This window comes from Manihot esculenta, chromosome 12, assembly GCF_001659605.2.
Source record: "Manihot esculenta cultivar AM560-2 chromosome 12, M.esculenta_v8, whole genome shotgun sequence".
In the NCBI taxonomy this organism is placed as follows: domain Eukaryota; kingdom Viridiplantae; phylum Streptophyta; class Magnoliopsida; order Malpighiales; family Euphorbiaceae; genus Manihot; species Manihot esculenta.
This window is the reverse complement of record NC_035172.2, coordinates 34608626-34625586: the sequence shown is the minus strand read 5'-3', so window position 1 is coordinate 34625586 and position 16961 is coordinate 34608626. Positions and strand designations below refer to the sequence as shown.

Below are 16961 nucleotides of genomic sequence, written 5' to 3'. Positions count from 1 at the left end.
TCTGAAATTCATTAGAGTATCAAAAAAGATGTCTAACTTGTTTGATGTGATAGGAGAATAGGAAAGCAAGCTAGTTATGTTGTGACTCTATCACCACGCGCACCGAAAGATAATTAAATGATCGTCTGATGAAGATGAGCCAGTGTATGACAAAAATATGTGACACTATAGCAAGATGGCGGTTATACGTCACTAAAGGATAAGAAAAAAAATCAAGAGAAAAAGACGCAATCTCTCCAAATTAACTTTATACACACTCTAAAACTCTACTTTTTATGGATTTCAAAACATCAAATTTTAGTTATTATTAAATTCTTATCAATTTATTGAAATTAATTTTTTTTTTTATAAAATCTATTATTGACAAAGAATTACTCATTAGACTCTAAATTTTTAATTCGATTTACCAAGTTTTCTTAGTCTTGGTTTACTTTGCTTCTATATATATATTTTTTTAATTATTTTTGTTGATATCAAAATTTAAATTATTTACAAAGAATTAACAGGGATTGTTGTTAGGAAAGACACATATCTTCTTAAATATATTACCAAATTGTATTAAAAGTTAAATTGTTATAATTTAAACAAAACAACTTTAAAAAGAATAAAAATGTTTTTTTCAATAATATTTAAAATAATATTTTTTTTCAAAAAAGCAATTTTTAACACCATATTCCATTTTTATAATAAGAAACAATTAAAAACCTTTTCCTAATATTATTTAGACTAATATTTTAAGAAATTAATTTGTCAATCAAAACTCTTGTACATTACGCTTACGTGATCCTCCTTACAATCAAAATAATAGTCTATACATGTTTTCCACTAATTGGGTGCTTTTTTTGTCTTGTGTACCACTAAATTATCATTCTGAGCTCAAATTATTAGTATTTAGTGATTAAAACGGTAAATTATGAATTATCAAATTAATTCACTGCTAAAATAAATAATAACTATTAAAATAATTAAAATTATTATATTATTATAAAAATAATATATATTTTAATTTAATTATAGTTTAGTGTTTTAAAATTTAGAAAATAGAGTTTATGGTGGTCATTTGAATTTGGATGAAAAAAAATATATTGCTACTTTTTATCATTTTATCTGCTAGTGATATTTAATTATTTTTCTGCTACAGTGTTATATGATGTGTCAGAACTTCTCTTTACTTTAGGTGACCATTTAATTCTTCTGGTGTTCATGCGGATAGAGCTGCGAAGTGAGTAGACTCGCCTTCCTTTCTCTGGTCACTATCACTATGCTGAATTTCTTTTAGAAGAATCCGTATGTGAAGTCTGTTAGACCTAATTTTTTAATTGGACTGAAACGCGCAATATAAATTTATTTACTTAAGAAATGGTTGGATGAATTTTAGGTTTTCGTGTCTCATCAGACTTAATCTTGCCTCAAATATAAAATGATTGAATATCATAATAGCTGAATAATAATAATTTAAAAATTATTATATTTATTTTTGTTATCACTAAATAATAATTTGAATGATGATGATCGATGCAATGACGTTTAAACAATAAGACATGTTTGGTTACGTAAATAACGTGACAATTTTTAAATTTATTTATTTTAAATGGATTGATTAAAATAAATGAGAAATAATGTTGAGAATTACAAGTTCAGTAGCGTAGATCAAATAACAGAGTCAAAGCCGTACAGTTCAAATGCCTAAGATATTTTTAGTAATTTATTTATTTAAAAAAATAATAATTTTCTACAAAGAAATAAATAATTTAATAAAACGCTGTTTCATATAAAAAAAATTATCAGTTACCAATGGACGCTTTAAATAAGAAATCGATCAATTAGTTATATTTTTAGCAATTTTTTGTACTATTAGATGATTGTTGGTTTGATTTTTTATTTATATTATAGTACTGTTTAAAAAATTAAAAATTACAATATTTTCTACTTAATATTATACGTAAAAATTAAATTAGTCAATTATACTATAATCGTCCAACTTTTTATATTTGGAGTAAGGTCAAATCCTAATGAGCAAGACAAGTTCAAAACCCATCAAGTCTTTTGAATCAAATCAGATTGCGCGTCTTAGCCCAATTAAGAAATCAGGCCAAATTAGCCTCCCACGCGGGGCCTTCCGAAGGAAACTCAGTTTGATGATGTAATTAGAGGAAGGAGAGCAGGTCTGGTCACTTCACAACCCTATCCGTATGCGTGCAGAAAAAATTAAATAGTCGTTTGATATGGAGAGAGAGATTTTATATATCTGCATATATAGACTTGAATAACAGAAATAATTGGCACTATAGTAGAGAAATAGTTAAACATCACTAGTAAATAAAAGGAAAGGGATAAAAGGAAAGCAATGTCTTCCTCTTTATCTAAAATTACACAATGACTGTAAATTTTTTTATTTTAATTTTAAAATATCATATATTATCTATTTTTATATGATAATAATATGTACAAAAATTTAATATATTTTAATAATGGATTAATAATTATATTATCATTGCTCATTTATACATAAATAATAATCATTATACATATAATTTTATTAAATGCTTATGACATACATTGTCAGATATTAATTATCAACCGTTAACTATTGGTTATTATTACTTTTAATTTAGTTATTATTATTTTTAAAAATTAAAAGTAATATTTTTTTTATAAGATTTTTTTTTTTAAAATAACAAGAAAACTTCATTAATTCAAAGAGAACAAAAAAACAATATGAGGAAGAGGGATATCAATCAAAACTCCTTGAACTGAATCAGAATGAGCCGATATTGCTAGAACATGAGCGACATCATTCGCAGATCTATGAACAAAAACACACTTTGCTTCCTCATAACTAGATAGAAGCAACCAAAAGGCCAAAAGACGATAAATCATCTAACAAAACACAATTAACTGACATCACAAGTACCTGAGCATCCAATTCGAAAAGAACTCGATCCCATCCACACTCTTTAATCCAGCTCAATGCTTCCCGGAATGCTATAGCTTCAGCACACTTTGCATCCATCTGGCTATAAAAAGAGCCTGCTCTAGCAGCCACAAAACTCCCATCATCCTTCCGGATTACACAACCGAAACCTACCGAACCTCGTTGCAAGCTTAAAGAGGCGTCAATGTTTGCCTTGATCCAACCGTGCGGCGGAGGAGACCAGATCGAGCGAGCCGGGTCGACAATGGTGCTTACTGAGGACACGACCCGGGCTGCTTTCCATTGCTGCAAAAAATTCAGAGCCATAAAGAACACACCACTCGCAGTCTGACCCTGACCCTTCCATACAACATTGTTCCTATTTTGCCACAAAGCCCATAAGATCATTAGCATAAGGGAGGCATTTTCCACAGAAGCAGAAGAGAAGGCTAAAGAAAACCACTCATTTAAAGAAGATGCAGAAGGCGCAGGCCAACCCAACGGCGAGCTTAACCAGCAGCTGCGGGCAAAAGGGCACTAAATCAGAATATACAAGACATTCTCAGGGGCTACATGACACAACGGGCATGAAGGATCAACTGGGACTCTCTTGGACTGAAGTGACGAGAGGCAAGGGACAACATTAACTAGAGCCCGCCAGCAGAAATTGAGCACTTTTGGGGGAACTTTAGCTTTCCAGAACCTTTTCCATATATCGCTCCCTTCCCTATGTTGAAAGCCATCAACCAGGAACCTATATGCACTCTTAACCGAATAGTGACCTTTGGAATCGAATTTCCAGCACCATGTATCAGAACACGATGAAATACTAAGAGGGATGTTCAAAATACAACTTCTATCTCTTTCGTTGAACATCTGTGCAATTAAACTCTCATTCCATCTGTGGTTAATTATGAGATCTGAAACAACAACTCTAGCATAGTTCAAAGGAGGGGTTGTGGAAACCAGGGACTCAGGCAGCTCTCTCAACCAGGGTTGCCCCCAGACTGAAACTGACTGACCATTCCCAATCCTCCAGTAAGCCCCAGCTCGAATCAGACCCTGAGTTTCCCATATGCTGCGCCACAAAAAACTAGGGTTACTTCCCAAAGGAGCTTCAAAGAAAGATTGTGTCGAAAAATAGCGGGCCTTAAGTACACGAGCCACTAAGGACTGAGGCCTGTTGATAATGTGCCAGCCTTGCTTCCCAAGCATGGCCAAGTTAAACTTATGAAGAATTTTGAAACCTAGCCCGCCATCATATTTGTGCTTTGCCATTCTGTGCCAACCCAGCCAATGAATACCCCGATTTTGATCCGCCCCCTTACTCCACCAATATCTAGTCATCATGCGTTGCAGTTCATCACAAAGAGTCCGAGGAAATAAAAATAAGCTCATCACATAGTTTGGCAAAGCTTGGAGGACTGTTTTCAAGAGAACCTCCTTATCTGCTTGAGACAGTGCCCTGAATTAAATTTGATATAAATTTAATATAATATTATAATTTTTTATTAGTAATGGACTTTCTATAAATATAACACCCAAAATGTATTGAATATTCTATTATTTAATTTAAAATTAATAGCAACTACAGTCATTATTGTCTAATATTTTTTTATAATAAAAAAAAGTAAAATTTAAATCCAACAGTTATTAGTTACTAAATAAAAATGAGCTATTCGTAACTGTTAAATAAATAAATAAAATTTTAAAAACTGCCAAAATCTCATTTGATTTATTTTACGAAAATAACTTTAGCAATTTAGATGTTTTTTGAAAATATATTTATCAAAAAATAAATTATTTATTTTTAATTAAATGAGGTAAAGAAATATGTGGTTGGAGATTGGAGGCAGAAGCAATGATTTTAGCTTATGGTTTGCATTTAGCATCTAAGCTTAATTTTTGAAATGTGATTGTCCAATCAGATTACAAAGATGCCATTAATTATAAGGTTCAATAATGCAAGTCAACTATTTCATCTCACTGAAATTTTGCACCAAATCAATAGTAAATTAATAAAAAACTAAAAAATCTAAAATTTCAATTAATTAACTTTGTTATTTCCTTTTTCTTTTTCTTAAAAAAAAGTAATTAAATATTAAAAAAAAAAAGGAAAAAAAAAAGGTGATTTTAGGTTAAGATGAATTGGGATTTTGGAATGCTATTAATTAAGCATATACACTGCAAACGATGTTGACGCGAGTTGTCTTCACGCGTCACTTTTAGCTCTAAACCTTAATTTCTCTTTTAACTTTAGAATAGAAACTTCATCTATACATTTTTACTTTATCTTCTATCTTTTCGCTCTCTAAGCCCCACCTTTTTTTTATTATTTTAACTCCCCCTCTTTTTTTTTTAATATATTTGAGATTTGATAACCACCGAATTTTTTACATTTGGAAGTAATGATAAATCTTAAAGAAAAATGCAGACTCATGACTCATAAAATATTTCTCGAAATAAATCGACCCCACGCGGTGCGCCTCAGCCTAGTGATGAAAAGCAGGTTGGACGGATCACACGCACGGACCCATCTGAAGAAAACCTAATCCAGTGACGGAACAATGGGTAAGAGAGCAGGCAGTCTTGTCCGCATTCGCGTCGAATAGAATTAAATGGCCGTCTAGCGTAGAGAAAAGTTCTGGCACATCCGTACATATGGACCTGAGTGACAAAGACCAGTGACACTATAACATATAAACGGTTAGATGTTAGTAAAAGAAAAATAAATAAAAGAGATAAACTTTTTTCTCCATCCAAGTTTACACGATTAATATACATTCTATTTTTTAGATTTCAGAACATCAAGATTATAATTACTAAATCACAATTAACAAATTGATTGATATATAAATTTACATTGATATATAAATAGTAAATTGACGGATAGAAGAATTAAATTATTTATTTTTATATTTACATATTTAAAAAAAAAAAAAGATAAGAGTGAATAATAATAATAATTATTATTATAGAAAAATTAGGTCATGGTGGGAATGATGTGTGTAAAGTTGGCAACTAAGGGGCAAAGTGGTGGTGCCTACTATTATATATATATAAAAAAAATGATGGTTGGTTGATTCCTTAGTGTTTTTCCTTTTCATATTCTTCTTTTTTTTTAAAAAAAAAAAAGAATAATTTATTTTTGGGTTAAATTATAAAATGCAGTAGTTGTGGAGTTATTCTGAAGTGCAATCCAAAGTGGGTAGGCACTAAGAATGGCTAATGTGTCGTCAGAAATGTGGATCTTCAAAAATTAAATTATTAACACTAGGCAGCCAATTTTAGATTCTCTTCTTATTCTTTCTGCACCCAAATTCCGATTCCATTTTCCACTTCCTTTTCTTTCTTTCTCTATTTCTTTCTATTTTCATTTGATTTACATCAAAACATTCATTAATTCACAACTCCTTTTCTAACACTCCAATGTATTCATTTAATATTTAAAAAGAAAAAATATTATGTAATTTCATAGCTTATTGACTTCAACTTTTGTGATTTAATTTATATAAAAATAATATTTTATAATATTAAACTGTTAATAAATAATGATAATTTTTAAAAATTTATTAAAAATGTTAACGTGAAAATTATATTTTTATGATATATAATTTTAACATAAATTAAACCATAATTACTAAAATAAAAAACTGATTAAATTATAAGAGTATTTATATATATATTAATAAATAATTATATTTTTCTTTTCACATTAAAATTTTATAATAATAGTTAGAAATTATCGTTATTTATTATTAAGGCGATACTATAAAATATTATTTTAATATAAATTAAATAAATATTTATTTTTTTATTTTTTTATTTTTTCTTTACTTCAACTAAATAACCATTTCATCATTTTTCGAGAAGAATATAATTTAGTATTTTATTATATTTTTAATGATATAAATAAATAGAATGATTATTTTATTAATAGAAAGAAAAATAAAAATATTTTAATAAATTTTTAAAAATATAGAAATTAACCTGTTAATAATGATAATAATTAAACAATAAATTGTCAAGATGAAGGGCATAATTTAGTTTTTTTTATATTTTTAATGATATAAATAAATAAAAAAAAATTATTTTATTGACGAAAAAAAATAAAAATATTTTAATATATTTTTTAAATGTAGAAATTAACTTATTAATAATAATAATAATATTTAAAAATTAAATAATAAATTTTTTTAAATTGAAATATAATTTTAGAGTACAAATGAGTGAACGCACATGTTTTTTGTTTTTTCCTATTTAAAATTATGTAGAATTATTTTTTTTTAATTCAGAAATTGTAATTTGTTTAAAATAATAATATGTATAATTTTTTTTTCTTATTTAAATCATATTTTAATAATTAATTTGTAATTCCACCAACATAGTTTGTTTAAAATAATAAAATTTCAACATATAGCATTATTAATTAATAAATATTGAAAATAAAAAAGATAAACTAATTACTTATCCAAATAAAAATATTTATTTAAATGGGAATACAATCAATAACTCATAGGCTAATAGAATCTTTAATTAATGATTATTTATTTTATCATTATTTTAAAGATGGTTGCCCTTAACCTTTGGTGAGTAGCTAAGTTGTCTCCAAGAAGAAAATGAGGTAGCAAGTACAAGCTCATGGATGAAAGTCAAGGGTCAAGCAATAAAATATCTTACATAACAACTTTGATATTCATGGTTGGATTATGGTAATAATCTAATCTTTATGTTCATAATTATTTAATTTGGTAAGTTTGTACTTTTTATTTTATAAAAAAAATTATTAATTAATTTGATGTTATGATATATTGAAAATATTATTTACCGTATGAATATAAGTTTAGACGAAAAAGAGGACGTTACTCCCTTTTATCCATTTTTCTTTTATTTGTCAGTGACTTCTAAAGACGTATCTTTTACAGTGCCACCTATTTTTGTTACTCAAATCTGTATGTGCGGACGTGTCAGAACCCCTCTCCACTCCATTCGGCCATTTAATTTATCCAGCGTGCATGTAGACAGGACTGCGAAGTGACTGAACCTATCTTGTCTACCTCCTGTCACGTTACCGAACTAAGTTCCCAAATGATGGGTCTGTGCATGTGTCTGGTCCGACCTGTTTCATATATTCGGATCAGGGCGCTTCGTATAGACTGATTTGTTCATGAGAATGGTCTAATAAATTTTGAATCAGCATTTTTTTCTTGAGCTCGGTCTCATTTAGAGTAGAGAAAACCCAACGTTAATCATAATCTTTATATATTATTATTAATGATATTTTGATCACTAAATTCTAAAAATTCAACCATTAGTAAAAAAAAATAGAGATTTTTCGGATGAAAATCCATTTGACCAACAAAATTAATAAGACTAACAATGATGTAGAACAAAAAGAACTTGTAATTTTAATACTAATAAAATTAAGGGATTAAATAGTTAAATTTTAAAAAATACATAGACCAAATTGTTATTAGTAATAAAGCTTAAGCATCAAACATTAAGTTTCTTTTGTAAATTATGATTTTACGTTGCGTCAATAGTAAATTAAAGTTTATTAATTTAATGAAGAATAATTTTATGATTGGTGTTTTGTGAACACTTGAAGTTTGAGAATTTTTAATTTTAGTAGGATTAGGACAATCGAGTTTGTCGGCAACCACTTACGCCTAATGTTAAACATCGTGCATTATTTTAATATTTTTCATGCTAATCTTTCAACTTTTCATACCATCTGGCGTAGAATGCCGCTAAGTACAGTTTTTATCATGAAAATATTTATTTAGATCGGGTGTATATTAATTTACAATAATAATAAAAATAAAAAAATTTTATTTAATTTTTATAATGTAAAAAAAATTCTTTAATTGATTTTTTAATTTTAAAAAACTCATTTAATTATTTTTAAAAAGACTAAAATATTCTTTAAGACTAATCAGTAAATTTTTTTAAAAATATAAGAAATTAATTAATAATTTTTTAAAATTATAAAATTGATAATCCGTAAGAAATAAAAAAGAGAAATAATTGACATTTATGACAACCATACTGATATTCAGTCAGTAAATTGAATAAAAAAGTAGTGTAATGAAATATATTGAATTCAATAGTAGTTATATAAAAATGCATAACTAGTATCGGTTAATAGATAAGAGATCTTGTGAATATAGGTATAATGAATATCTATTGAATTACATTCTCTAACGATAACGTCCTATAAAGTTCCATCTTATAATTGAGAGTATAAGTATCGACAAATAGCTGAAACTTTTAGTATCCAAATCTTCTTTTCTGCTAATAGAACTCAATATTATTTGATCAGATTCTTTCAATTTAATTATTTTTCGAGTGCTAGCTCATAACTTATTTAAATGATTGGTGTGTTATATTAAATATAAATATTATTTTTAAAATATATTTTAATAATCTTTGATTTTTAATTTTAAAACAAAGTATTATAATTTAAGATAATAAATATTTATGTTTTAATTATTGTTAATGATGCATAATTTTTTTTAATAAACTTCTGAAATAAACTTTTAATTAGTATATAAAAATCTCTATTATTTTTTTTTCTTAATAGTTAAGGATATTTCTGGGCTGATTAATTTCGTTTATTAACATTAAGTCTCTTCCTCAAGTGATTTAGGAGCACTCTCACACATACAGTACCAATGAAATTATATTTAACAATAAATAGAAAATATTTATCTTGTTATTATTTTAATTAATTATACGATATTTAATTATATTTAACAAGAAATAGAAAAATCAAATTATACGATATTTAATTTTATGATAATAATTTTTTTAAATAAAATTTTGCCATTATATTAATCTAAAAATTCACTTAAATGAATCTATTTTTACAATTAAAAATCCTTTGGGAGAGTAGTCAAAGATGTATAAATTAAGCCATGGGAATAATTAGAACTCTTTCAATCCTAACCCCAAGAAAGCATAGAGAGGAGAATCCAAATCTTCTGAAAAGTTGATGAAGATTAAACATGCGAATCCATTTTATACCAAAAATAAAAAACATACAATAAGCTAAGGATCTTTGCATGCGTAACGCAATATATATCCAAAATTTATATTTTTTATATATTTTTTAATAATATATAAATTAGAACTATTTATTTTTCGTAGTCATGTAAGATTAGAGACAATAATTCAAAAGGTGGAGAGACTATGACTTTCATTTGAACTCTAACTCTTGAGGCTATTGAGAGAGAAAGTCTGCACAAAAATTAACTTTTCTTAAAATATGATTGAAAAGGACAATGTCCATTAGTTCGATACGAGACTAATACAGCAGGTAATAGAAACCATTGGCTGTAAAATTAATTTGACACATAGGCAGGCCAAAGCAAGCCCAATGCCAACCCATGGCCCAATGTCTTGGTCATTAGGCCTGACCAGCCCACCCCATCATGGGTTTTCCATTACCTCTGTTTTTTTCGAGTTTACTTGCACATATATATATATATAATTTTCTTAATCTCTATTTAAAATTAAAAATTTTGATTAATTAATTTTTTTCTAAATTTTTTATTTAAAAGGAAAGAAATTTAGTCATTTTAATTTAAAAAAATAGAATCATATATAATTTACTCATGAAGGTATGCCGTCAGCATTATGATTACAAATTATTTATATTTGAATAATAACAATAAGGAATTGTTTTTAATATAACAAAAATTTCAACTTAAATCTAATATTCTACATATATTCTTTAATGCAATCTGAAAATAATATATGATTAGGTTACGGTAGGTGAAGTTAGAAGAGATTAGGTTATATTTTCATGCATTAACCAAATCCAAATTGCTTTATTATTATTATTATTATTATTTAAATTTTATTGCGTAATTAAAAAAAAAAGATAATTATGATTATTATAATTTTAATTGTCCAAATTTAATCGCAAGTAGTGTAAGAATTGAATAAATAAAAGAGGTGAGGCCCAGCTTCTGTGACTTAAGGAAACGAAAGGAGATGCCCAAAAGCTAAGGTTTGGATTACCCCATTTCATTTCACATCTGATTTAAGGTGAGTTTTTGGTCGGTTTGATTTAAAATTAAATCGAATTGAATAAATTAAAAATTAAAATTTTAATATTTATAAAAATCAAGTCGAATTGATTTTAATTAAAAACTAAATCGAATCGGTCTGATTCGATTCGATTCAATTTATTCGATTTCAATTTTTAATAAATTTTTTATTAAATATACTATTTTAAAATTTAATTAAAATATTTTAATCTTAATATAATTTAATTTTTTTATATTATTGAAAATAACATATTATTATTACTAATCAATTCAATTTGACTTTTTTAATTTTTTTTATTAAAATTGAGCTGAATTAAAATAATTAAAAGTTTTAAAATTAAAAATTAAATTAAATTAAAATAAATAAAAAATTAATTTAATTTAATTTAACTAACTTTTTCAATTTAAATCAAATATCGCATAATTCAATCATATGTGTATAATATATTTATTTAACTTAAATTTGTCTTTTTAACACTTTTGTTGACATTTATATTTAAAATTAAATGCTAATTTCACGTTGTTTATTATATTTTCTGATTTAAATTAAATATATTTTGAAGCTATTTTTCTGATATTAAAACTAACACGTGCATGGGACTACAACATTAAATAAGAAAAAAAATATTGAAATATCCAAATTGCTCAAGTGGGCCCACAAGATGTATACCGTAGGGCGTAGGCTGTAAGGCAACGATGATATATTAATTAATTTAATTGGAGTCAGATGAGTTAAGATAACCCGAGTTTAACCAGATTCTGTGGTTTAACAACCACACCATGGTTAAGCCACAATAGAGTACGAAACACGACTCCAAAACAGAGAGAGAAACTTGAACCAAAAGCGATGGGCTCAATAAATTAAAGGGAGAAGATAAAGCGGTAATTAATAAATCATAATCATTAAACATTTTTTTTTTCAAAAAAATGAAATTAAATAAATACCCAAACATTGTCTTGTCGTTACTCTCTCTTCCGGGCAGCCCAAGCCCACGATCTTTTTAGTGTTTATGCTGAGAAGGACTTTGCCCGTCTTGCCCGATACCTGACTGAGAAATTACGGGCAGTCAGTCACCCACGCCACACCAGTTCTCTCTCTCGGACTCTCTCCTCCCCTCTCTCTCTCTCTCTCTCTCTCTATTTGTCTTTCTCTCTCTCTCCGTGATATTTTTCTATAACTTGGTGTCTCTGTGTCTCTACGATCACGATCCAACGGTCCAAAATGAACGGAGCTCCTCACGCTTATTTCTCCAGATTTTAGAGCCCTAAACCTCCAGATCTGTTCTCTCTGTGCTCAGATCTTCATTTCCGGTAAGCTTTTGCTCTATGATTCGCTTTCTTTTGCTTTGAATTGTCAGTTTTAGCGTCTCTCTACTTGATTTTTGCTTCAGTTTGACTGCTCGAGCTTCCTTTTTCACTTTTAACTGGTATGCAATTCACGCTGTGAATTTCTTGTATGAAAACGGTTTTGATTCTTTTGTGTTTGTTTCCGTTGAATTTAGCTATTTTTGGATGATATTTTAACTTGTTTTGCTTTAATTTTTTTCTTTTCTTCTGATTATGGTGCTTTCCATGCGAATAATTTCGTTTTTTACGCCAAGTTTTAGATAATCTAGCTGTGAGCTTAACGTTTTGCTGGATTTTAAGAGTTTCAGCCACGGTTTGCGTTAACGTTTTACTTGTTTTCGTTCAGTCATCGGATTGAAGACAGTTACGGTGCAATCTTAAGTTGTTAACGTCCAAAACTTCTATTTTTAGCTTAAGTTTGACTAATATCTTTCTAGTTCACTGCTAAACTCGTCACCGGCGAGTTTTCCCTTCACTGAAAGTGGTTTCTTGTCTTTATTCTCTTAAAAGAACAGCTTTTCTATGTTGTTTTTTTTTTCCGCTAGGAAATCCTTAATTTTATTTTTCTTTTATTCTAACTTTTTTCACTGTTAAAGAAACATTTTTAGTTCCCAAAAGTTTTTATTTATTTTTTAAAGATTTTTCTTTTTTTTTGCCTTCAACTCGTAGAATATGGTGTGAGATCTAACGGCTGATTTAGGCGTTTGAGTAGATCTAACGATCTCCTGTCTATTGTCATCTGTGCAGGTTTTAATATTTGTTTTTCTGTTTTTGACGCACGCAAATCAAATGGAGGCCAACTACGGTCCAGTGACAGTTACGCCATGTAACGGTGCACTAACGTGCGCCGGCGAGGCAGTAGCTAGTTTGCTAGTTTCGGCATTGGTCAAATCCCAGCTATCAGCTCAGGTAAGTCAAAAAGGCTTTTAGATTTTCGTTTCCTAGTAAAATCTGGCTCAGTGATATCTTAGTATGCGCTTTTTCTTCCGAAATCCACTAAAACGCGCTTTTCTTTTGCCTTTCTAACTTGCGCCTGCACCTTCCTCGTATTTTTTAATCTCATCGGACGCTGTTCATTTTTCTCCTTTCTGCTAGGCGTGGGTCTACTAATTGCTCTGTAGGACTTTTTGGATGTTTTATTTTTTTATATGCCTTCTGTGTTCTGTGTGGTGGGTAGTTTTACTATTCCTGCCTACTCCATGCCAGCTTAACGTGCGCCCTCCATTTCTGTGTCCGTGTTTAACTAACGTGCGCCGGATTTGGAAGGAATGTTTAACCATATTTTATAATCTAGTTTGAGTCCCGACTTTACACGTGTGGCCAGTGAGATGTATATGATATAAAATAATTATTTTGTTTTTTTAGAATAAAATAATTCTTCTGTTGTGTATTACAATTTAAAGTCAAAGGAGAGACGTGGTTTTCGTTTATACCACCGAGGCTGGACTTAGGAATATTCGTTTTAGGATGCTGTGGATAAGGAGTCGGTCTTTTCTTATATAGATATATATATATATATATTTTTTGAAACAGTCTTTTTCTTATAATTAAATATTCTATCCGCTCCAACTCTTATACATGGAAATTTAAGAATAATTTAATAATATTGAGTTATTTCATTTTTAATAAATCAATGTGAGTAAAATTATATATTAAAAAGAGCAAATAAAATTTATTTTTTAACTATATTAATTATATTTTCTAAAAATATAGGTATTAGAAGTTTGAAAGATATCGAAATAAGTTTAATAGTATTAAATATTTATTTTTTTATCAAAAATATTTTATTGTTTTTGTGTAATTTTTTATGTAAATATTTAATTTAATATTGTTTTTTTTTTCAAACTTGAATTGAATATATTATTTACTTAAACTACACTAGGCCTATCTTTTCAGTCGAAACGAAATTTGGCGTATTGGATAATAGTAATACTATAATTAGAGTTTATGTAATTTGGGTTTTATAAATCTTGGACGGTCCTTTCAAAAACAGCAAATACGGTGCAGATTTTCTTCCGAAAAAATCATTTTGGCCATTTTAATTTTTTTAATTTCTTTTTGGGTTGTTTACGTCACCGTGGTTTGGCCACTTCTACAGGTATTTTGACCCTTTCTAGGAATTTGGTTGTTTGACTTCATACCTTTAGATACCAGTCTGATTTATTCAAAAGAGAAATCCAAGTTAAATGGTGTTGAAATTACTGATTTATCCTTCTTTTTTACTGATGAAATATTAAATTGGATATATGTTACTGATCACTAGTGATCTTTGTAAGTTCTCTAACTTATACTAAGTGTTCCACTATACTGAATAATTATATTCCACTATACTGAATAATTATAAAAACCGCTTCTAATTATATGATGTGATCACTCTGTTCCTTGATACATGTAGGCTGTTGCAGCTTATCTTTTTATTTTTTTAACATATTCTTAAAAAATTAGATTTTTGGACGAAAATATTTTTTTATATAAATTGTATTCAACGGATAATAATGTAATCATACAAGCTAGAGGAATAGGTCGTGTGATTTGCAAGGATGATCACTGTTGGTAGGACGCCTCTAGTTTCTCATTTGGAAAAGGGGAAAAAGTAAAAAAGGTGGGCCTTGGTGCAAGTTGAATGAGAGAACCATATATCCGAAGATTTCCAAAGTGGTTGGGGGCCATGTCTCTCTCCTGTAAACAGAACCATATTTCCAACAGTGTTTTCCTTTCTTGCTATGGTGACAGCATATTCTACTACCACAGAGGCCACGTCACCACCCACTCTTTTTGAAAAATGGGGAACATAGAATCTGGGACTGCCATCTTGTAAAATAAGATTGTTTATGGCCTAAAGATTGTTATTGGTTTTTTTATCTCCTCTTTTAAGTATAATTGTTTGTGCTGGCAAATCTTCTCATTTATCACTCTACTTTTTGATAAAATTCCATCAACCTGGTGGAGAATTTATCCTGCCTTTTTCATTCACAATCTTCGCATACACACTAATAAAGCTTCTGTGAGGTGGACTATAGTAGCAGTGAAAATGATTCTTTATCTCCCTGCTAACATTAGGGGTACTATTTACTTATTTTAATATTGTCTAACGATATGCTTCACCTGCTATGGAACGCTCTTCATTAAATTTGTTTCAGGATCCAATTGAATTCCTGATGACTAACAAACCTAGAATGAAAGGAGATGACACACAAGGCCATGCCAAGCCAGTTGATGCAGGTGGAGATGACCCCAACGGAGACGATGACGATGACGATGATGAAGGAGATGGTGGATTTGGAGAAGGGGAAGAGGAACTATCATCTGATGATGGAGGGGACAATGGCAAAAACACCAATAACAACAAGAGCAACTCGAAGAAGGGTCCAGATGGTGGAGCAGGTGGTCCTGAAGAGAATGGAGAAGAGGAAGAAGATGATGATGAAGAAGACGGTGAAGGTGAAGATCAAGACGACGATGACGATGATGACGACGACGATGACGACGATGATGATGGTGGGGAGGAAGAGGAGGAAGATGCTGAGGAAGTAGAGGATGATGAAGGAGAAGAGGATGAAGATGAGGAAGCCCTCCAGCCACCAAAGAAGAGGAAGAAGTGAAAGTAGAGTAACAGTAGAAAGGCTCCTCAGCTCATACTGTTTTCTGTGACTTTGTTACCTAACTTTGATGCATCTACTGAGCTTATGAGGCAGGCCTATTTAGGAACAATGTTATTATGCATAATTATGTTATTTTCGTTGCATGATTAGAGTACTCTAGAACTGTGAGCAGTGAGCTTCGGCGAATGATTAATTTGGGAAAAGAAATTGTGGTGATTAATGATCTTTAGCAACATTTAATCAGATCTTACTCGTAGAATTAACATTTTATTGTTTTGAGAAGTTTCTGTCGGTGACTTTTTCTTCATTTGCATATGGCTGATTTATCATCTTAGGAAACAGAAATAGAATTAATGACTTGCTTATAGGAGGAAAAAATAACGTATTGTGGATTTGGATTTAAAGACAAATAACTATGTCAATTTCTTTTCTTTTTTTTCAAATTAATTAAATTGTACCGTTTTACGAAATTTTATTTTATTTTTAAAATAGTATAATAATTTCTAAATTTTTTTAATAAAAAATTCTTAAGTCGAGACGGGTTAATTTTACCAGAACTAAGGTAATATTTTACTGAAATATTCTTTTATGAAATGTTAAAAATCAGGCAATTTATTAATTAATATTAAAAATGGTATATTTGGAATTATTTTTATAAAAATACCTTAATTTCATACGTGGACACTTACAAGAGAAAAAAATATTTTCTCTATTATCCCTTTATAACTCGATACTCTTACATTTTCCTCTTTCTTAAAGCAAATATCTCTTTTCCTTTCCCATTAAAAACGATCTCCATCAATTGATTATTAACTATTGATGAAAAATAAAATATTATCCCTATTAAAAATTATAAAAATATTCCGATTGTCGTTTATAATTTTCGTAGGGTAAAGAGATTTTTTACATACAATCCAATACATTTTATTTTTTATGAAAACAAAAATTCTTAATTTTTGTATAAAATTTTTTCGTAATTTTTTATATTTTGATGATTGCTTCTTAGTTAATAAATAAAAATTGGAAGAAGGCCGTTCGTTAATA

The 16961-nt window shown here is 28.8% G+C and overlaps 1 protein-coding gene across 1 annotated transcript; it reads left to right on the top strand.

Annotated features, from left to right (window-relative positions):
* Positions 1-11808: 11808 nt before the first annotated feature.
* LOC110628214 (prostatic spermine-binding protein) lies at positions 11809-16199 on the top strand. The gene is made up of 3 exons (XM_021774758.2): positions 11809-12279; positions 13063-13224; positions 15456-16199. Exons 2-3 carry the CDS (start codon positions 13105-13107, stop codon positions 15915-15917), a joined length of 582 nt encoding a protein of 193 aa, XP_021630450.1. The 5' UTR covers positions 11809-12279; positions 13063-13104; the 3' UTR covers positions 15918-16199.
* The last annotated feature ends 762 nt before the right edge of the window (positions 16200-16961 follow it).

Excerpts from the sequence above, each read along its gene's own strand:
- LOC110628214 (XM_021774758.2), top strand. The coding sequence starts at position 13,105 with ATGGAGGCCAACTACGGTCCAGTGACAGTTACGCCATGTAACGGTGCA. Across the intron at positions 13,225-15,455 it reads AATCCCAGCTATCAGCTCAG|GATCCAATTGAATTCCTGAT; the intron begins GTAAGTCAAAAA and ends AATTTGTTTCAG.